We start from the raw sequence: 24,106 nt of genomic DNA, 5'->3' as shown, positions 1-24,106 counted from the left end.
GAGGATAGTGTTATGTGTGAGTTGCAGGGATGTTGGGGACAGTACAAACACCCAGCCCCCGAGCCATTGGAATTAACCAATGAAGGTTAAAATCCCCGACCCGGCCGGGAATCGAACCCGGGACTCTCTGAACCGAAGGCCAGTATGCTGACCATTCAGCCAACGAGTCGGACACACCATGAGTGTACGTTACCTATGATTAGTACTACTATAGGAAGAACACATGGTTCTGTTTTACCAGTGATCAGTGCCATTATGAGGGGCTGGTGACCTGGATTTCGGAACCCTTCAGATAATCAGTATCATCCCAGTAATTAAGACATTGTGGATTGGTTCCACAGATTGTTTTTGTTTCGTCACGATCATTTTCTCATCATTCGTTTTAGATTCCAGCCAGTGGACACATTTTTAAGTTTTAATTTTCGTTTCGTTGCACCTCGTACCATTATGGGCCGATGACCTAGCTGTTAGGCCTCTTTAAACAACAAACATCATCATCATGTATTCAACAGCCATTTAGAAACGTGCATCCTGATACCATTTCCATTCCACTTTTGTAAATACCTGCCTTGCAATGCAGTGGTGTCTCAATGGAGCACTAACCACCAGGATCTTGCAGAAGTCTTGCAACCCAACTGACGAGCCCACGCTGGCAATATCACGACTGAAAAGGCCTAAAGGGCTAGAACACTTAAGTGTTCTCAGTAGATAAAATTATGATTTCCTCTTGCGAATTTCATTGTTGAAATAATAATAATAATAATAATAATAATAATAATAATAATAATAATAATAATAATGTGTTTTCTAGGAGCGACCTTCCTCAAGAGCAGATTCTACCTGCGTGTGTATCGGTGATCTCCTACCAGGTGGCGCTGCAGAATGTTGTGGTCGTATCTCTAAAGGTAAGACTTCTTCCATTTCACTCATTCTTATGACATAGATTTCCGTATCTATGTGTAGAACGTTAGAAGGATTTGTTATATATACCGTATATCTGGAAATGTTTTAGTTAGATAAGATATTATAATATAAAAATCTGGTATGCGAAGTACAGTTCTATTGTACACGTGTTCATAGAATACTTTCATGAAGTAGGTAGGGCCTATATTCAACAGCCGTTGTAAACGTACATCCTGCTATCATTTCTATTCCAGTCTTTACATAAACTACTGTAACAGCTTGCCTTTTACAAATGATATTCTAATAGACACTTATGTGGTTGATATCGATAATTCAAGTTTTACTATAAGGCAGCTTGTCATTGGTTAGTTTTACAGAAATCTGAATGCCTCCAATGTAAGCAATATATAAGTAAGCTGTTATAATAGCGCTTCTCCTCTGTTCTACATTTACAGGCTTATATTACCCTGGTCAGTTTATATGTCTTTCATCCTTTTGCTAGAGAGGATAATGAAATACTTATCCATCTTCGATTTGATTAATAATGACCAATTATTTTCCTTTGTGGCATATCTTTAAATATACAGTACACTAATTTAATTATTTGTGCCCGTCTCATCACCATTATAAACACGAGGCTTAATAAGAAAAATTCTTCTTTCATATATATTACATATTGCTGTTAAACTGTGTGGCTGTTGACGGCTAAAAACTATTCCTCAGAAGTCTGAGTGTTTTAATATTCTGATATCCGAGGGATGATTCTAAAGAATTATGACTTGTATAGTAATGTTGAATCCTTTACGTTTTTGTACAATCCTCTACAAGTTTATGGGCATTGACCTCAGTAATTCCATGATATTATTAGTTATTGTAAACAGTAATCATATACTGCACATGTCTTTTTATGACTGAACGCTGAATAAACCTTCCCAAACCGTTCACAGAACCATGAAGTTGGCAAATTGACTTAAATTTGTCCCCTTTGTATGAAGTTCAATACTCCGTTTAATCACGCCTTGGAGTAAAGTATTACCGGGCGAGTTGGCCGTGCGCGTAGAGGCGCGCGGCTGTGAGCTTGCATCCGGGAGATAGTAGGTTCGAATCACACTATCGGCAGCCCTGAAAATGGTTTTCCGTGGTTTCCCATTTTCACACAAGGCAAATGCTGGGGCTGTACCTTAATTAAGGCCACGGCCGCTTCCTTCCAACTCCTAGGCCTTTCCTATCCCATCGTCGCCATAAGACCTATCTGTGTCGGTGCGACGTAAAGCCCCTAGCGAAGAAGGGAGTAAAGTATTTGGTTGTCTGACTGTTCGGAGTTTACAAAAACCTTCTATAGATGCTTACGTATATTCTGAGAAATTGTTTCTTTTAATTCTTCATATAAAACATGGACAAACACACGCTCGTGAGCACACGAGGCATCTAGTGTTTAAGCAAAATTAGCTTTGAATGCACATTGTATGAAAATATAGGTCATGTGTATGTGTAGTCGCTCAAAAAGAGAATGAGTGCATGGTACTGTGTATGTTCCTTGGAAGTATATTTTTCTTAGAAACAACTGACCCTATATATATATATAATGTTTGTTGCGGGTATCTTTTTTTACAAGTTGTTTTACGTCGCACCGACACAGATAGGTCTTACAGCGACGATGGAACAGGAACGGGCTAGGAGTGGGAAGTAAGTGCCTGGGACCTTAATTGAGGTACAGCCCCAGCATTTGCCTGGTTTGAAAATGGGAAACCCCGGAAAATCATATTCAGAGCTGCCGACAGTGGGGTTCGAACTCATTATCTCCCGAATACCGGATACTGGTCGCACTTAAGCGACTGCAGCTATCGAGTTCGGTGTTGTGAGTATCCACAGGGTTTGTATCTACATGGCAGGTGATATTATATTTTGATGATAATTGTCTGATAAAATATTAATGCGAGGAACATTCAGTACCATGCGCAATGTTTTCTCTTCTTTTTCGTAGCGATTATAGGCTACATTTACTGTTTGTATGGGCTGCGTACGAGGACTTGCTCCACAGTGAACTCGATGTCCATGTGGACTTCATAGTATCAGGTATAGCCATATTGTTGTAATGGTGGAGCTAATCAATGTTATTATGTATAATGCGTGCCCACATGGCCGTTTTACTTCTGCCTGTATAAGCTGTGTCATTTCAAGAAGGAGAAGGTATTAACGTGAATAAATGAATGATTACTGGATTAAAGCCACTATGCTCATTTAACGAAGCCGAGCTTTCAGCCAAATTACATTGGCCTTCATCAGGGCAAGTTAAATTCTGCTTCCGACAGTGAGCAAAGAAATTCAAAGAAACGTGGAAGCCATGGCCGTACTATCCACGGCCTACCCCACTAATAGGTCTCAAGGATCTTCGTGCTGTATTCACCGCCCACTGTCGACGGTTTCGTGAGCGCGTCCCGCTGTGCCATGGTGGTGTTATGCATGTCTTTCTGCAGTACAGGTCTCCATGTATTTGATAACTTGAAGCCGTCTTCCCTGTTGATGTTATTTGGGCGCAGCTCTATCTCTATGGCTTCCCTTACCAGTCGAGCATAGAAGTCTTTTACAGGCGCGATGACGTTCGCCTGATCAAAGAGGATTTCATGGTCTGTATTGTAGAAATGTTCTGCTATGACAGACTGGATTATGGTATTCTCCGTGGAGGATGAAACAGCGACATTCTTTACCGACCGAATGTGTTCTTTCACCCTGGTACTGACTAGCCTTTTCGTCATGCCAATATATGAGCAACCACAACCACATGGAACTTCATACACGCCCGGTGTTTCAAGATCAACAGGGAAGAGACGGCTTCAAGTTATCAAATACATGGAGACCTGTACTGCAGAAATACATGCATAACAAGACCATGGAACAGCGGGACGCGCTCACGAAACCGTCGACAGAGGGCGGTGAATTACAGCACGAAGATCTTTGAGACCTATTAGTGGGGTAGGCCGTGGATAGTACGGCCATGACTTCCACGTTTCTTTGAATTTCTTTGCTCACTGTCGGAAGCAGAATTTAACTTGCCCTGATGAAGGCCAATGCAATTTGGCTGAAAGCTCCGCTTCATTAAATAAGTATAGTGACTTTAATCCAGTATTCATTTATTTATTTACGTTAATACTATGAGCCACGAAAACCTACGTTTCATTACTGAAGGAGAAGGTATGATTGCGAGATTGAAAGGTAAAAGAAGTTGCTAATACCAGGGGAATTTGTACTGGTAAAATAATGTCAAAGACACCTATACTGTTTACGACCATCTTTTTTCCCTTCAGCAACTGGCAACTTCGTCTATTTTTGAGAAATTGAACGTTTGAGTATGAAAAATTGAAATATATTCTGCTAGAGCCTTATGTGTGCCGGCCCCGTGGTGTAGGGGTAGCGTGCCTGCCTCTTATCCGGAGGCCCCGGGTTCGATTCCCGGCCAGGCCAGGGATTTTTACCTGGACCTGAGGGCTGGTTCGAGGTCCACTCAGCCTACGTGATTAGAATTGAGGAGCTATCTGACGGTGAGATGGCGGCCCCGGTATAGAAAGCCAAGAATAACGGCCGAGAGGAATCGTCGTGCTGACCACACGACACCTCGTAAACTGCAGGCCTTCGGGCTGAGCAGCGGTCGCTTGGTAGGCCAAGGCCCTTCAGGGGCTGTAGTGACATGGGGTTTGGTTTGGTTTAGAGCCTTATGTGTACGCAACCGATAACTCAAGCGTTCATATAAGACGATTTTTCATTAATTAATTTTAGGTTTAATAGAAAAGTGATGTAATATAAGCCGTAATGAGAGTGCTGGTTTCATATCACGGGTCTACGAGGTCATATTATCTCGGGCTATTGACATTTTCTTTTCTTTTTTGTGAAAAGGAATATCGACATATTCCTTGTTCATCGTTATCTAGTGAGATATCTATTTAACTTCTCCAAATGAAAGCTCTGTTAACTGTGTCAAATGTAAATGTTTTCAGTTCTGTGTGTGTAAATTAACACAATTGTTGTGCGAGTTGTTCCTAAAATGCACAGGTTTGTTCATTCTGGAATCATAGAGATATAATAATTATATGTTTTAAAAATATATCATTTTCAAGACAACTGATCCTCACTGAGGAGAAATACCACACGTGAACTGTAAATCAAACTACCTTGGATTATTGTGTATCAGTTTCCAGCAAGAAATTGAAGGGAATATTTCTCATTAATTCGGGAACATTTGGACTTGTAAATGTTATGCGCGCTATTATTATTATTATTATTATTATTATTATTATTATTATTATTATTATTAATGATCTGAAAGTAGCGTTTACTAATGTGATTTAATTTTAGGCTACACATACTCCATAAAGAGGATGGTTGCCTAGTTATGCTACTTCTTAAAACAGTAACAACCACAACAAAAACCACCACCACCACCACCATATTTGTACATGTATATTCAATTCTATCAATGTATTTCAAGTTTCTCTTTTAGTGTTATTTAAATAGCAGAGGAAGGAATTGCACTTTATTTGTCGAGAGAGTGGTTTATCCCATCCGCATGGACATTTTCCAGAATATTTTCATGTTATGCAGGATGTTTCTGTGCACATTTTTGCCATAAAACCATTTCTTGTTATTGATAGAAAAGACGTGATCGCGCAATTTCACATAGTACACGAAAATTTAGTTATTCTGAATGTATTCGATTTCGTCCATGAAGTCTGAAAACGAACAAGGGACGTTTAGTGGAGAGTGTGAAGTTTTCAATGCGAAAGTCCAATGAAAAGCGCAAATCTGACGGGAAACAATTAACGTTTTTTTCTTAGTTGCTTTACGTCGCACCGACACACAGAGGTCTTATGGCGACGATGGGATGGGAAAGGCCTAGGAGTTGGAAGGAAGCGGGCGTGGCCTTAATTAAGGTACAGCCCCAATATTTGCCTCGTGTGAAAATGGTAAACCATGGAAAACCACTTTCAGGGCTGCCGACAGTGGGATTCGAACCCACTATCTCCAGGATGCAAGCTCACAGCCGCGTGCCCCTGACCGCACGGCCAACTCGCCCGGTGAAACAATTAACGGTCGATTGGCGACACAATATTCCTTTGCTTCTTTGTCTCATGAGCTTATGAACGCTAGGTAATGGTAGGAGTAGGCCCTACTTGTGTTTCTGAAGTAACTTAGCTGGAGTTATTTCTAACACGATTATGATTTACAGTAGGAGGTAAGGCCTAGAGCAAGTTCGTTACTTTCATTGACCTGTCTCGGTCTCATTCTTGGCTTTGACATTTTTCCTCCGTTCGCAACAGGGACCGGCTGTATTAGGAATGGCGTTACTATCATCGTTCACACTTCAACCGATGTCACTCATAGGGTCAGTTTGTGCATTCATATGAATGAGCTTGGCAGACCAATACAGCGTCTCTCTCATAAACCCAGAGCGAGCGTGCGCGGTGTTTGTACAGACGTGCACATTAATGGTGTCCCGACATAAACAATCAACACTGCCCCACTCCAGTAGCGAAAAGAAGAGGAGAGAGTGAAGGGGTAGTGTTGAAGGCCAATCCAGTACAAAACATGGGGGAAGGGAGTGAAGGGGTAGTGTCGAAGGCACAATGACTCACCTTCTCGCTTAACGCGTTGCTGCATGGACTGCATGCAGACAGTCCGATACAAGACTTCGTTGTGATCGAAATGGGCACAATGGCGGATGTATTGAAGTACAGCATTAGGTTACCTACTCGTCCGGCCCCGCGGTGTACGGGGCAACGCGTCCGGCCGCCCCGGGTTCGATTCCCGGCCGGGTCAGGGGGTTTTAATTGTAAATTATTATATCCCTGGCCTGGGGACTGTGTGTTTGTGTTGTCCTTAACGTTACTCACATCCAACACTCAACAGTTCCGCAATTCCAATTACATGCAGGTTCATATATTGTGCAAACAGGGGCAAAAGAACTCTATAGTTCGACGCCCCGAACAAATAGCATTTTAACATTTAAAAAATTAAAAAGTTACCTACTCTGTTAATTACAATATTAAGAGGTGAAGGAGGTTTTTAACCGAAAAGTATTTTATACTAGTTAGGAATATTTTGTAGCCGCGTTATATCGGGTCTATCAATCCTTCTTCACATCGTTCTTGCCATATTTCTATCCATCTCCAAACTGTCTTAAGACTGCATGGTATTGCTTGTGCTATTGCTTGGGACCATGTGAGCCTCCCACATGCCAATAATACGGCCTCGATTCACCTGTGATAGGATAGGAGCCATCTTATTACAATGTTACAGTATAACACCTGAATACACACACTGTGTATTGAGCACTACCTGTTCACTCCCTTCCCCTCCTTTTCAGTACTGGAGTGGCCTTCAACACTATGCCTTTACTCTCTCCCCTCCTTTTCAGTACTGGAGTGGGGCAGTGTTGATTGTTTATGTCGGGACACCATTACTGTGCGTGCGTGTACACTGCGCTACAGCAGCTGTCTGAGCCCAACTTACGTCGCGCGCGGTCGCCTTGCTTTAAGCGTGTGTACAATCTTGTATGAAATCTTACCTTATAAAAATGCTGGAAGTGTTATCCTTCATAATGAGACAGAGCTTTGTAGCTAATTTTGTGAGTGATTTATTCGGTGACTGTTCAAGATTTGCACCAATGTCATCTTGCTTTTCCTCTGTTAGAACTTTTTGCTATTGGCTTTACTTCGCACCGACACAGACAAGTCTTATGGCGACGATGGGACAGGAAAGGGCTAGGACTGGGAAGGAAGCGGCCGTGGCCTTAATTAAGGTACAGCCCCGGCATTTGCCTGGTGTGAAAATGGGAAATCACGGAAAACCATCTTCAGGGCTGCTGACAGTGGGGTTCGAACCTACTATCACCCGAATACTGGATACTGGCCGCACTTAAGCGACTACAGCTATCGAGCTTGCTCCTCTGTTAGAACTGTTCGTGTATTTACAATTACGTGAATCTATGGCCATGACGGTGGCAATTCACCAGGGAATTGCTGAACAAATGCATCATGTCCCCGCCGAGCCGACTCGCACTTAAAATAACTTTTATATACGAAAATACGGTGTTGCAATGATAACTGTCTCACCATGTTAACAGCTGAGATTCAGACTGGCTATTGATGTTAGGTCGAACTCGTGCATGCTCCTTGTAAGGTCAAGAACTATGCGTGCGCCTCCCGTACAGCTGCTTAGGTCTCGAAGAGTAGAAAAGCCGCTCGACGGTCTGAGTTTATAAGCGAGACCCTACTGTATATGTAATAGCAACTTCTGGCTCGGTGAGGAAAGCAACGGAGGAAATATGATAGGTTGCCAGAGAATGAATGTAGAGATTTTCAGCTGAAAATAATCTCCCAAAAATGTGTAACTGTTACTTAACGTGGTCTCTAATGCCCTAAACGGTGAAAATCATAATTCGTAACGTGCTTTACATGATATTTCAGATCGTAATCCTAGCGTTAAAATTAGCCATTCTGAATCCTCCTCGACCTTTCCTTTTATTTTTCGTTTTTCCTTCCTTCTTTCCTTCCTGTTCTTCACTTTCTCTTTCATAATTTATCAAATAGGCATGCACATAATAGAGAGATAATATAAAACAGTACACATTCATTAGGGATTTACAACATATCGTTATATAGTTATTAAACATACTTCTTCTGACACTTCTTCCCACACCTGTAGGGTCGCGGATGCGAATGTGTCACACAAGTGGATTTGGCTCCATTTTACGGCCGGATGCTCTTCCTGACTCCAACCCCATGTGGAGGGATATAATTACTATTGCGTGTTTCTGTAGTGGTTGACAGTGCGGTGTGTTGTCTGAATATGAAGAGGAAAGTGTTGGAACAAACAGAAGTATCCAGTCCGTGAGCCAGAAGAATTCATCAGACACGACTAAAATCCCCGACCTGACCGGGAATAGCACCCGGAACTCTCTGAAAAATCCTCAACGCTGACCATTCAACCAAGGAGTTGAACAGTTATTAAATATAATCACATACACATACAACCTTCAAAAAGTAGACTAATGTAAAATGTGAGTGGCGGTATATGCATCAGACACGATTGTTCGTGAGGTTTAAAAATATCAAAAGAATACAGTAACTTACGATATATCAATACCATATTTCTCTTCCACTTATGTGATTCCTTTATATCTATTTTCCCCTGCGGTTTCTTTGTATAAAACGTACTTCGCTGGCTTCCCCCAACGTTGTTATAAATGCCTTACACAAGACCTTGTATTTCTTGGAATTTATTCAATTATCGTCGGAACAGGTGAAGGATTTATTCCACGCATTTTGCTCAGAAAATCTATTCATGAACCCGAAGACACCGTTACAAAGATTTGCATAAATCTCCATTGGAACTGAAATTGGATTCTTTCCATTATTTTTCTCCTCTGTATATCTTCACAACATCTCTAACACTGGCAAAACGAAATAATGAGTTAAGAAAGCTAACATAAAACCATCAAGAAGATGGAAATAAAATTATAACTCGGAAGGATCAGCCAGGCCTATGGAGTATTTGATTTTGGCACAATTACTAGTTGAAGATTCTCCTTCTCAGTACACGAAAAATATAACCGACTCATTATTCTGTTTTATACATTATATTTTATTATCTAAGGCGCAAAGACTGAAAATGTGATTGTCCTCGTAACTCGAGATGCCAAATCCCACCTACCCAGATAGGACATTAATCCTTTCCTCTTGTATGGTAGACAAGCGAACAATTTATATTCAGCTCTTTTGATATGGAACAGGCTACTTATACAGCCATATGCTAGACAAGGACTGATTTCTATACCTGAAAACTTCTATGAATAAGTGTTTAGACTAGTTTCACTCGTATTTGGTCCGGTTCCATGGTACACTGGTCAGCGTCTTGGTCTTCGGGCCTGGGAGTCGCGATTTTGATTTCCGACCGGATCGTGGGCTTTTAATCGTGAACGGTAAATACTGTCTGCTCGAGTACCGGGTTGTTTGTGCTGTCTGCAACTTTCCTGAACTCGCACAGATTTACTCTTTACCAGCCGGGTTGCGTAACTCAGACGGTTGAGGCGCTGGCCTTCTGGCCCCAACTTGGCAGGTTCGATCATGGCTCAGTCCGTGGTATTTGAAGATGCTCAAATACATCAGCCTCTTGTCGATTGGTTCACTGGCACGTAAAGGAACTCCTGTGGGAGAAAATTTTGGCACCTCTGCGTCTCTGAAAAACCACGAAAGTTTAGTTAGTGGGACGTAAAGCAAATGCCATTATTATTACCCTCTGCCACACTAACTCTCGTCGGTGGATCTGACTTACAGGAACTGCTCCAGGTTAGTAATAGCCACAGGAAGTATATGTCACTTGTTCACGGAACAATGCTGGAACATTTACTTCTTCTTCTTCTTCTTTTCCTGCCGCTTTTTCCCACACCTGTAGGGTCGCGGGTGCGAACTGCGTCGCACATGTGGATTTGGCCCTGTTTTACGGCCGGATGCCCTTCCTGACGCCAACCCTCTATGGAGGGATGTAAGCACTATTGCGTGTTTCTGTGGCGGTTGGTAGTGTAGTGTGTTGTCTGAATATGATGAGGAGAGTGTTGGGACGGACATATACACCCAGTCCCCGAGCCAGAAGAATTAATCAGAAGCGATTAAAATCCCCGACCCGGCCGGGAATCGAACCCGGGACCCTCGGAACCGAAGGCCAGTACGCTGACCATTCAGCCAACGAGTCGGACAATGCTGGAACATTTACTTATATCCATTAAATAACATATTTAGTCCAACAAGCAAGCAAGAGAGGAAAGCCTCTTCGTACAGGACATGAAGGCCTTCGAGACGGGGAAGGTCAGTCATGATCTCGGCACTAGCAAGTAAAGGCCGCAGGTATGGGATCAACGTTTCCGTTCAAACTTTATTTATTTTTTCATGTAGTTCAACCACACAGGCATGTGTCTGAGGGTTTGTGTCATCGGCCCTCCTTGATGCGAGAATGGCCCTTTCATACATGTTAGCAATGTGTGTCGTCAAAGTACCTGTAGCGGTGCTGGTCTGGTGGTGACTGTCCCGACTTCCGCGCGGGGGACTCGGGTATGAGTCATACTAGCGCTTCATTTGTACTTTTAATTTTATTCTTGACTTTTCTTTTATTAGTTTTTAACTTTGTCCATGTGGACTTGTTGGGAAATGCGAACATTTTTCAACCTAAGAATGGCAAAATGGAACTATTGCAAACGAGTTTAAGATAAAGCTTATTCTGTGCATTTCCTACTTCCATGGATAAGGAAAACCAATTGCAGATGAAAGAAAAGGAAAGAGGGAGAAAAAATATAGAGACGCCCGCACGGAAGTAAGAGAATCTATCAGACCAGCAATGGTACATGCAATCGGCGTTAAACTATTTAGATCAGGGCCTCTCAAACGCTCAAAATTTCACGCGTGCATATCGAGGCGCAGAGACTGCATGCACTGTGCATCGTCCCGACTCGACTCGACTCGACTCGACTCGGCTTGACTCGGATGGTGTCGTGCGCTGAGAGCGACGAAGCGTTCGGTGATAGACGGTTTGTTTATCAATGAAATAGATAAGCGCAAGACACCAACATAATAATGGAGCAACCTGTTTCAAAGAAAGCAAAGACTTCCGAAAGTCCATTAAATCGACCTGGGAACTTTCGTATTTCTTTGTCAGTCGTGATGATAAAGCCAAATGTTTAATCCGTGCGACAATAATTATGTGATAAGTTAATCAAAAAGATCTGTTTTACAATACGCTTTGCTCAAATTCTACTAGAATTTGTCGAAGGAAGATTTTCCTAAGCTGCATCGAGAAGCAGCTAAGATTATTTCTATGTTTCGTTCCACAAGCATATGTGAAAGTTATTTTTCTGTTTTGACTTGTACGAAAACTAGATTGCGTGCGAGTATTTCTGACTGGAATTTAAAGAACGCTCTCAGAATTACTGTCAATCGATCCCTTGTTCCAGACATTACCGGTATAATTGCAAAGAAATGGGAAAATAAAGGCTAGAGAAGATAAATTGTCTGCTCAAACCGAATTGAAAGAAGAGTGTAACACCGGTAACATTGTCCCATACAACAGTGTCACGGCTCATCGCACATAAACGTTTCGCAGTGAGGTGAGAATCAGCGGGGAAGGTGGAGAAGGCGAAGACAGGCCGAACGGGTGAGACAGGTGTAGGGGAAGTGGAGTGGGGGTTTGCACTCTGGTCAACCTAGTGAAGTCGTCTCCTGCACCTTGCACCCGTGCACTGCACGGCGCATGCACCCTGAGAGGCCCTGATTTAGATTATACACACTATTAAATTTAAAAGGCCATTTTCTAGTTAAATAAGGAACAAGGATACAAACTCTCGGACACGCATCTGTTCATTTTTAAAGTAGGTCAACCACACACAGTTTGAAGGAAACCGGTGACCCCCATAGTTGTGGCGGTAGGATAGAGTTGGACCGCCTTTGCACCCTTCCCGAGAAGGAGCCTAGTTCGAGAATAAAAACTGTTCATTTTTCGATTTCATGAGTAGGAATTTAACCGACGGCCTTCCGGCTTAATCGAGCAAGCCTTTACATGTGTAACAAGATATTCCGAAGTTATAAGTTGAGATTAAGCATTTCTAAATAAGACTAGCTGGGTAAATTATGATGGATATTTAGTATGAATAGCTTTAAGAAAGACTAATCAAGAATTCAAGAGGCAAAAGCATGTCAAAATACTTGGTACCAACTTATTTTGAAGAAAAGAAAGATAAATGATCATCGCAAAGTGTGCCATCCGAGATCGTTACGGTCTATTAATTACCCTCGCCTTTGGTAGTGAAGAAGCGTGAATCAAAATAGCAGCTTACGTTCGTTGAATTGTTACTTCATTTTCTGCTTCCGTCTTCTCCGTGACGTGGAAGTGGTGTCAGCCGGCATTTGTTCTTTGTCTAATTACGCAACGTCTTAATTAAAGACCAAGTCCCTCTGCTCGTAAGGGAGAAATTAGTCTAGGGTGAAGATACGGCCATAATTTGTATTTCTCGAGAATAATTTGTATTCGTAATAAAGCTGGAATAAGGGTTTTTTAAATTCCCAGCTCGGGATAAGATCTGTTCTATTATGTGCGCACGTCTTATCGCAAATTAGTGTTTCCTTAATTGAAGGCATTTATCGTGGGTGCTGCTTATTTTTAATAACTGAAGCAATTAATTGAGGAAGTAATTTGATGTAGTACGCCTCTGTGGTGTAGTTGTTAGTGTGATTAGCTGCCATCCCTGGAGGCTTGGGTTAGATTCCCGTCTCTGCCACGAAATTCGGAAAGAGGTACAAGGATTGGGACGGCGTCCACTCAGCCTCCGGAGGTCAACTAAGTAAAGGGGTGTTCGATTCCCACCTAAGTCATCCTGGAAGTAGTTTTCCGTGGTTTCACACTTCTTCTCCAGGCAAATACCGGGATGAGATTCTTCACTGAGTCTGTGAGAAAAATTAATCCTGGAAGTTAAACGGATAATGAAATTAAATTAAATTAGGCGTAAATATTAATAAAAATAAAACAAAGGGAGATCCGTAAAATAGTATATTCGTGTTATGAGAAATCAAGTGTGCTTCACAAAGAGTACGTACAGGTGTGAACGCACTTAAATGTCGAAACTGGAGACTAAACATCCCCCTTCTCTGAGCAATTATGGAGTATAGAATATAATACTTACATGTAAAACCTGAACTCAGTTCCTTAGTTCTGTTAACAAATTTTATTTTATGATCTTTAGAACTGTGTTCTACTTGTTGGGCCGTATCGTATTTTTAAAGAAACTTTCTAAAACAACATTTGGTTGTGTTGTCTTCTGCCTGGATTCGAATAACGAGGCCTGTAACATGTTGAACTGTTTCGCCTGTGACAGTGAGCATTTGAAGACATTCTTATGTCTAGAGAAAGTTGTCAGAATCTAAGACGGCTGGCAGGGCTTTCTAGTGGTTGCAGCGAAAACGATGGCACTGGACAGGCATAAGAAAGGGCTAGGAAGGGAAAGGAAGCGACCATGGCCTTTATTCACGTACAGCCCTAGTATTTGTCTAGAGTGAAAATGAGAAACCACGGAAAAACCATCTTAAGGGTTGCTGACAGGGGTTAGAATCCACTATCTCCTCAATGCAATAAGACATATACATTACGCAAACCGCGTAGCCAGCTCTCTCGGTGAGTTTATTTACGCACCCGAGCTCGAGTACCATGGTGGTTGTATATTTCGCCTGAGGTAACGGTTGGATTGAGATTATTCTCTGAAACCACTTTCATGTATTGAACCCATGACCTATGAGTCATAAGGAGCCAGAGTCCTAAATTCATTACATGAAGCGCCATATAAACTACAAGTCATAAGGAGCTCTAGCTATATTTTTTATCTCTGACCAGAGACGGCACGTTGAGAACAGATGGTGATTCTCATTCGCACGCTACAGAAATTACGTCACCCACACGTGTAGAATGTGCAAGGATGCGAAGTAATTTGGCGGAACTCTTTTTCTAGTAAAAGTAAAGTTTAAGAAGAATTGGCGACGAAACTGCCGCAGTAAACGTCAGGAAGTCGTAAGTGAAACAATTTTGTTGTTAATGGTAAAGACTTTAGACTGCTAAATAGCTCCAGAAGGAAAATTGTCGAAAGACGCGCCTGTTCGATTAAACACTGTTACATCGACCAAAATATAGTGACTAGCTTATGAGTTAATTTAACAACTCAGTTGGTTAAGAGAAACGCTAAATGCTTATCATCAAAGCCGCTACTAAACTAAGCAACTATGCGTTATTTCGTAATCGGCCATAATTACATTTTTGTGGGACGGAAATTGTCTGTACATTTTTGGCGGTAAATGCAGATGGCATGGGAGTGGGAGTAAGTTTTATAAACGAACGCCGCGCCATTTGCAATCTCGCATTGTTTTCCGTGAACTTGAGGCGATGGCAAATTATTCAGGCTAATATTAAAAATCCGTTGTGGAGGATAAGTCCCCAGAAGGGAGGGCAGTTTTGGCCAAAAATGGCTGTCTAACGTCATATCCAAGTGAAGAGAGTTTATCAGTCAAATTAACGGCATTACCATAAGGAAATATCGTGTAAAATTCACATCAAGGCAACAGATGGTCATTTCAATGCCGAAGTCTTGTAGTGAAATTAGCTAATATCATTGTTTTACTTTATTGCGTGTGCGGATCGGTGATTTGACGAACGTGTACGGTTCTCGAGGAAGAGAACTTGTGAAGGGTGTTTTTTGTTTATGTTATTATTTTCAGATATATATATATTGTATGGCTTTACAAGTACACAAAGAAACTAATATCAAATGGAAATGCCCAAATTTGACAACCAGTCCAGAGCACTCGGAGTCACTTGGTGTAGAAGCCTCAGATACCGTTAAATGCTACACGCGGGCACTCCTTAACAATGTGTTCCATTGTCTGCTCTTCCGTTCCGCAGTCGCAGTCAGCAGAGGAACGGAAACCCCATTTCTTCAACATGTAACCACACCTCCCATGACCCGTTCTAATTCGGCTCAGCTTCGACGAAGTTTGACGCGGCAGTTGAATCCTTCAACCTTCTGTGTTGGATCTTGAACCAAGTGAGCATTGTTGGGTGGATGTTCATGCCAACGTTGTCGCCACTCGGAGGTCATGTCGAAAGAACTGATATTTTTAAAATCAGTCCAGGGTGATTTGCGTGATTTCAGACGAGTTATTGGTGGGTCTTGTAGGACATCGTACATTGGAGAGTTCTTATGAGAAGAGATCTTCTTGAGAAAGTTTACCTTAGCTGCTTTCCTCCTTAGATCTTGAGGGGCAATATTAGCCAAAGACGGGTAACCACTGAATGGGAGTAGATCTGACAGTACCAGTGATACCTTTCATGGCTTCATTAAGCTGGACATCAATCTTTGCTGTGTGAATGCTGTTTTGCCATACAGGAGCACAGTATTCACCAGCAGAATACACAAGAGCGAGTGCAGTAGAGCGTAGGGTATTGGCGTCCGCACCCCAGCTACTTCCGGCAAACTTGCGGAGTAGATTCACTCTGGAGCCAAGTTTCTTAGATAATGTGATGCACTGTTGTTTGAATGTCGAGGACCGATCCAGAGTGATTCCTAGATATTTTGGACTATAGTTATGTGATACTTCGGTTCCATCGAAAGTCACATGTAGCTTTCTATGGGCTTCTTTATTATTTAGATGGAAGGCAGTAATCTCAGTTTTATTTGGGTTAGGTTGAAGTCTCCATTTATGGAGGCGGAGATGTATCCCTTCCGAAACCCACGTGGGTACAGTTTTTGACATTTCATTTAATATCACGCACAAATCGTTCATAATTGGATGGAATTGGGGGAATCCACTGAACAATGTTATCAAGACATTTCTGAAATAGTTTCCAGTTCGCAAGTTAAAAATTCCATCGAGGTTGTGGAATGGAGGTGACTAATGGAATTTGTGTACCATAATAAATAATGACTGGCCTATGTTGGCTGTGTGGGAAATACTTGATGACTTTTCGTTGTGTTAGGTCCTTATTTCCAGATTTAGATACGATGCACAGATCAGGGGAATAATCCTTTAACCATGTACCAGATCGGAACGTTCCTGCATCTTTAGCGTTGTACACAAGCTGAAGATGGTACAGACCCATAAATTCATTTAGAATTACCCCACTGCCGTCTTCGTTCTTATATCCCCATACATGACTTTGGCTGTTGAAATCACCGACATACACTACTGGGTGACTGAAGGATCTTACGGGAGGATTTGACCAACTGACTTTTGGAGGTTTGTAAATATTTACTACAGTGATGCTGGCAATATCTACAGCCAAAACAAAGACATATGCTGTTCTGTCTTGATAAGTTACTTTGTATTCAGTGAGATGGGACCTGACATATGTAGCAATACTGTATTGTTAATAATTTATGACTCCAGCCAGATCATAACCATATAGCCTTCCTCTTCTGTAAAGATCTGTGTCATCCTTGATGTGTGTCTCCTGTATTGCTATTACATCTACATTATTCTGCAGCATTAGGTGTGAGAAATATTGACTCTTAGCAGTTGAAATCGATTCGATGTTCAAGTGACGTTTCCGAAAGTTGTTACCAATGGAAATTGATGAGTGTTCCGTGCTTGGCTGGTCCTGAAAGGGACTATGCGTAGATAAGATCTTGCATACTTGTTGCTGTGTAGAAGCACCTTTGGTGAAGAATCAGCCGGTTAAACCGTTGCCCAGGGAACGCCCGACTGCTTTAACCACAATCTTCGGGGAGGCTTCTACCTTGATTATTTTCAGATGAATGATACCAAAGACAAAGACGGGAAAAATATGTTTTGTAAAGCTAGATGGCTAGATAAAGAATGAGAGAGGCTGGTTGGCCTGTTCAGATGCGAAACTACGTATGGCTACTAGTATGCAGACTACCTTCTCATAAAGTGCATTTTATTTAATTAATGATGTCACCATTTTATTTTGTGTATCTGTGACGCATTTTGGTCACCCTTTTATTTCGTAAAAGTATCAGAGGAATACGACAAAAGGTCATTTTTAATGTTTCTTGGATGATCGGAAAGTCACGAAACTAGCGTGTGAAATGTTGAATAGCGGTACATTTGGTGGCTGTTAAACGGACATAATGTTTAGAGCAAACTATCATTTCTGTACGCTTAATTCCTATATTTGTTGTTAAGACATTAATTTATCATGAAATTCTGTTCAGTGTAAAGATGAAATTCCTGTAAGTGTAATCTGTGGTTTACCATTTAGAGCGAGTGCGCGATAATGATGGAATGTCAGCTGTTACGAAAGGCACACCGTCGTGTGTTCGGCGCTGTAAATTTTGTCAAGGGAAGTTACGAGGCGAGACCGGTGTGATTTGTGAAAGGAGAGTGCTATTCCAAAAGTCCGTTAAAATCTGTGTAGAACTGATGAGGGGAAAGTAACGTTACATTTTTTGCAAGTCAAGTTGTGAGTTTCAGTTTTGGAAATATTGTGTTGTCTATCTCAGATATGCGAGGAGAGATGGTTAGTTTATCACAGAGTGTTTTATGTAACAACGTGGTGGATCACACAAGAGATATTCCGTATTATTGTTATGTAGAGAATTTGTGATAGCAAGTGGTATTAGTCTTGCAAAAATGGGAAGGAATGTGGATCAGGTTGTTGAAATCCTGTAATGTTGAAGAGACTTTATGCCAGGATTTTCATTGTAGGGAATCCGAGGATTTATTTTGTGTAATTTAATGATATGGGAATAGGGCCATTCCATAGCTAGAATTCCACGTGAAACCGTAGGACCGTGATGGATACGAATATTTCAAGTGACATTTTAAATTAAATATCTTTGCATAGTTTATGTAGTTCAAGAATTATATTTCATGCTAATTGTCAGCGAGGCGAGGTTTTCATTTGATGCAGGACAAGATAACGCATGTGTTTTTTTAAGAGATGGCGAAGCGGGGTCATGTTCCCGTTATTAAGTCAGCTGTTGGGTGGTCGAACCAGTTTATTGTTAGAGATAATCTGTAACTGAGATTTGGTAATTTGTAGTAAATGTTTGGAATTAGATTTCATTATCTTAGATGAGACTCGTGTAGTAGAGACTTGAGATTCATGATCGAAGCCACGGAAATGACACGATAGTATGTTACATTCGAAATAACCATTTTCAGGGATGTCAAAATTTGAGAATCGGTAGTGATGTTGTTTTCGTTGTTGAGGGTTGTCCAAAGCTTTTTATTTTTTTAATTTGAACGTCACGATAGCTGTCCATCCATAGAGTTCACGATGTATGATTGTGTTGTGTTGTTGTTGGTTTCCAAGGCATAAATATCGGTTCATATGATATGAGGTCATGCTTGTGGAGCACATGGGGTGCAGTAGTCCATCCAGCATAGAGTTGGGTGAGGCGTTTTACGACACTTGAGTCTCATCGACCTGAAATCATATCGAAGGAGGTTCCAGAATCAGTCTAAGGGATAACCGTAGGAGTCATAAGCGATTTGACGTTTTATTTTGCTTTGGTGTAAATTTATGCAGATTATAGAATTTAAGATTAGGATTATCCAAGCTAGTTTCTTAATAATTATTAGTTTTATAATTTAAATTTGTGGCGTCATGAAATAAATACGAGTAAATGGTACTGGTATTTATGACAATGTATTTCGTTTCCAGCTGAAGAAAACTTTGAGCATAAACAATATCAGATCAATATATTTCGTCAAAGGAATGTTTCTGGCAAACAGGTCCGAGTGATAACAAGAATGTAGTTAACAGTTAGGGAGTTCAAAGAAACAGTTTCGTTCGGGGTAGATAAAATTTGTTGTTAATTAGCATTATGTGATTACTTCATGTATTAATTTATTCAATTCAGTGGAACCGTAGTTTGAGAATTCACTTAAAACCAAGTGACTAACTTGAAAATGTATTCTGGAAATCTTAGTTTCATTTGCTGGGACATTTCAACTCTTTAACATAACTATTAAGAGGCATGTCCGATGGCAAGGGACTTTACTGCCTCAAGTGTTGTGAGCGTTTGTTGTTGTTTTTGTTGTTGATATTTTGATTTTTGATTTGTTGAGCATCAAATTTGCTTTGGATTTATTAATGTGGAAACCTTGGTCATCAACTACTGTAACTTAATTGTGTTCAGCCTTCAGCTTAGAAGTTTGAACGGTCATAGGGTCATATACCTCAGTGACTTAGATTAGGGCCGTCTGTCAGTATAGCATCATTTTTCTTGCGGTCATCACCCATAATGACTTTAACGTAAATCGCAAATTTAGGATGTCGGTCCATGACATAGTCCCAGGTCACATCGATTCAATTAAGGGTCCATGCCGTACAATCACTATGTGGCACATACCGATTGGACTGCCTTATTTACACCAAGAGTCTAGAGCTCGTGTTACGGGGGCTGAATCATTACGAATCATTATGATGGCGCATGCAGTCTCACATGGAAACCGATCTGAGGGATTTCCATACTTTCATTATTTCATTCTTAAATTATGACTGTGGTTTCTCTAGTAAGGATGCCCCTCGGGCAATTGAATTAAGGTCTCCAAAACCAGCGTCTCTCATCATCATTATTGTTATTATACTATTATTTCTTTTAAACGGACAAGACGGAGTTCGTTGATTTAAAGTGGTGTAATGTCACAAGTTTTTTTGACCTTATCGCATATGATCCAAAAACATCCATTTTTTTGACTCGAATACTCTCATTGTAGACAATAGTTTAAATTACTGAAACCCGCCTCTTACCTAAGTAAGTGACGAAGAACCCGTCAACGACCCAAGAGGAAGATCGCATGCGGATTTGCTGATAGGTAAGGAAGGTAGGTATCCTTCGAAGGACCTTAAAGCGTTCAGTATATTTCGAGTATTTGAAATACTATGTGTTCTCCCACAGCAAGGCCGGAAAGAACTTCAAGATTGATTTAAATTGTACGTAATGGTCTAACGACCCTAAAATTTGGTCAAGAGGTTTTATCCCTTTAAATGCATACTTTCTCATTTAAACCGAAATATTTACCATAGTTAGCATTTAGTGTCTACGAAAGAAGAAAAATCTTCTTCCTTCACACCCCTTTCTCACACCTTGTGGGTTCGCGGGTGCGAATTGCGTCGCACAAGTGGCTTTGGCTCTGTTTTGCGGCCGGATGCTCTTCCTGACGCCAATTCCATGTGGGGAGACGTAATCACTACTGCGCGTTTCTGTGGGGGTTGGTAGCGTGGTGTGTTGTCTGAATTTGAAGTGTTTGGATTAACACAAACACCCAGTCCCCAAGCCAGAAGAATTAATCTGAAGTGATTAAAATCCCCGACCCGGCCGGCAATCGAACCACGGAACTCTCTGAACAGAAGGCCTCAAAACTGACCATTCAGCCAAGGAGTCGGACTTACGAAACAAGAAAAATGTTGAAAAGAACATCTGACTTAAATTAAGGTGAGTAATTAATGGTTAATTACACGTAGCTCATCAGTTACTTCATGCATTTACCGCTTAGGACATATCACAGAGTCTTCACTCATTACTCTTTCACAGTAAAATACTTAAATAGAAACATATTTTATATACAACAGACAAATTGTGGTAAAATAATTTGTAAACCAAATTAAATAAACATAAATGTCAATAAAACCATTGAAAATACACATAGAAAAATACGTCTCAATTTGTAACGGCAGGGAATTCTGTTCTCACACATGTGAACATCACTGAGTGTGGGACGCTTTGAAGACATTCTTGTCCTTGTGGAAACTTAATGCGATCACATACTAATTACTTTTCTCCCAGAAAATCTGTAGAGAGCACTTTTCAGCAGAAACACACACACTCTCTCTCTCTCTCTCTCTCTCTCTCTCTCTCTCTCTCTCTCCACGTGAGAACTTTCAGTACGACCATACACACACAGATTATTTCTGTGGCAGACGACTGTTCTTACGTCTATGAACGATCGCAAGTACCCGACACTGACGTGGTAATGCATACACCATAGATAGTAGTTTAGTAAGACGAGTCAAACTCTTTTGATTTGACCCCCTGTGGGTGGGGGACGCAGGCGAAGTATACACCCACGGTATCCCCTGCCTGTCGTAAGAGGCGATTAAAAGGGGTGACCAAGGGATGATTGAATTAGGACCATGAAAATACTTGTGATTAGTACCACCACGCGCGGAACACCATGAGTCGCTTTTACTTGCGGGTAGTACCACTATGTTAGGTACCAAATAGGTTTGTGATTAGTAGTAAAAGAGTATGGCGCCGGCTTTTACAGTACCTGTGACTAGTACCACTATATGAGCGACACCATGGTTCTGGCTTGCCTATGATTAGTACCACCACGCGATAGCGCGAGTCCCTGTGGTTAGTACACTTATGTGATGAACACCATAGGTTTGCATTGCCTGTAAATGACGCCGCAAAGTGCAAAACATCATAGGTCTGTATTACATGTGCAAATTACCTGTGGGTAGTACCATAATGTGTGGAATACCGCGAGTCTACGCTACTCTTGATTTGTACCGCAACATGACAAATATCATGGTTCTACTTTTCTAGCGATAAGTACCATTATGAGGGGCCGATGACTTGAATATTGGACCCCTTTCTACTACAAGCATCATCGATTCAGTATTGTGCTATAGAAGCTGTCCCTTGGTCAGTAATACTATTGTTTTACGCCAGTTCCTCTGAATGTGAGGCTTTGTGGGTCGGTTCCACTGATTGTTTTAAATTCATATCCATCTATTCATTCTTCGTCCTTGAAAATGGTTTTCCATGGTTTCCCATTTTCACACCAGGCAAATGCTGGGGCTGTACCTTAATTAAGGCCACGGCCGCTTACTTCACACTCCTAGCCCTTCCCTGTCCCATCGTCGCCATAAGACCTATCTGTGTCGGTGCGACGTAAAGCAACTAGCAAAAAAAAAAAAAAAAAAAAAAAAAAATCGTCCTCACGTTTTGAATTCTGGTCAGTGGAGGATTTTGGACTTTTGATTTATCATTTCATTTCGTCTCATCTCGTACCATTAGGGGCCGATAATCTAGATCAGACATCATCTCGTAGTTGCTCTAGGGAGCCGGTGTTACTTGCTCCGCTCGGGACGGCTGTTAGTCACGTTGTAAGAGAGCAGCGGACAGGCGGGTTGCATACCGTGGCGGCACTGTACTTGCCGCTCGGAAATGTTACCATATGAACAACAGCAATGCAATACATACCGGTACATAAAGAAGTCATCTATGAGGCATTATCGAACATTATAATATAAATAGAGTTGAGTAAGTTACTATGAAATGTACGTACATGTGTTATTTTCAAGTTTTTCTAGTAACGCTATGCTCTCCCGACCTTCATATTTATCATACTTGTCGGAATGACATAAGGAACAACGGCGCTGTAGATTAAATTTTTAATCTGATGCAATTTTTATTACATATTAAACATTTTGTGTGTTATTTTCTTGAAGTATCAAGTATTCTTCTTCCCAAGAAGGTTTGGAACTTATTGGCGTCTATGGCCAATGCTGTGCTGAACTCTCTTTCATAGTGAATGCAACATTTACCGACTAGGCTTGAACGTCGTGTGGTGTGAGGATAAAGGCCGGAACACACTACTGTCACCTCACGTGAGTTATCGCGTATCGTGTCGCAATCTAACCTGTCCAGAAAGATTGCTATACCTTTGCGCCACTGACCTTCAGTGCGTACTACGTCATGCACTTCTCCTACGTCTTCCCCTACTTGCTCGCTAAGCTGCTCTCGTTCCTCAAGAGGTGGGAGCAAACTGGCTCCGAAGGCATTTCGCTCTCGAATGACGATGCCTGATCTAGATGTTAGGCCCTTTTAAACAACAAGCATCATCATCATCATCATCATCATCATCATCATCATCATCATCATCATCATCATCATCTTTTGATTTGTCACTGAAATTGAGGACTGTTCCCATAAAATCATGCTTCTTCTATAGAGCTTCACTACTGAAGGTAAATCAAATCATCATCTTCTTCTTACTAGTCTTCTTTCGACTTTTTAGGGGTTTACTCAGTGTGTGAATTTGGCCTAGTTCTACGGCCAGACGCCATTCCTGACGCCAATCACTACTGCGTATTGCTTGCGTACTTACTCTGTTTTGTTTCTTCAGCCCCAGTTAAGAACGTCCTCCAATCTCGGATACCCTCGCAAAATTTCGGAAATTTTCGATTTTTCTAAGGAGTAAGGATGGGAATTATGCCGGCTGCCGAAGCCTGTCGCACTTCCCTGGACCAATGATTAGTGACTGACAGATGAAATGAAATGATATTGGAGAGTATTGCTGGAATGAAAGATGACAGGGAAAACTGGAGTAGGTGGAGGAAAGCCTATCCCGCCTCCCCTTTGTCCGACACAAATCTCACATGGAGTGACCGGGATTTGTACCATGGAACCCAGCGGTGACAGGCTGGCACGCTGCCGCCTGAGTCACGGAAGCTTCCCTTTAAATTTAATAGCCTGCATACATGACCAATTTGACGCAGAGTTCCTGTAGCATTGCTGGTCGTCTCTGGCCAGTGCGGGCGTCTAGTTGTATTCTTTATTTTTCTCCATTTTTATTTTATTTTTTGCCTGTTATCTGTTTTTCCTTTGTTCATGTGGACTAGAAAATGAACAGATTAAAATATA

General features: G+C 41.4%; 1 protein-coding gene across 1 annotated transcript in view; it reads left to right on the top strand.

Moving 5' to 3' along the window:
- Positions 1-22,991, top strand: part of LOC137498949 (probable serine/threonine-protein kinase cdc7) — a 112,574-nt gene extending 89,583 nt beyond the window's left edge. The window contains exons 4-5 of the mRNA XM_068226830.1: positions 812-905; positions 22,912-22,991. Of these exons, the coding sequence (XP_068082931.1) occupies positions 812-905; positions 22,912-22,991 (174 nt within the window). The remainder of the gene's footprint in view (positions 1-811; positions 906-22,911) is intronic.
- Positions 22,992-24,106: the final 1,115 nt, after the last annotated feature.

Source organism: Anabrus simplex, chromosome 3 (genome assembly GCF_040414725.1).
Source record: "Anabrus simplex isolate iqAnaSimp1 chromosome 3, ASM4041472v1, whole genome shotgun sequence".
In the NCBI taxonomy this organism is placed as follows: Eukaryota; Metazoa; Arthropoda; class Insecta; order Orthoptera; family Tettigoniidae; genus Anabrus; species Anabrus simplex.
Note: the sequence above shows the minus strand (reverse complement) of the source record. Positions and strands in the feature narration are given on the sequence as shown.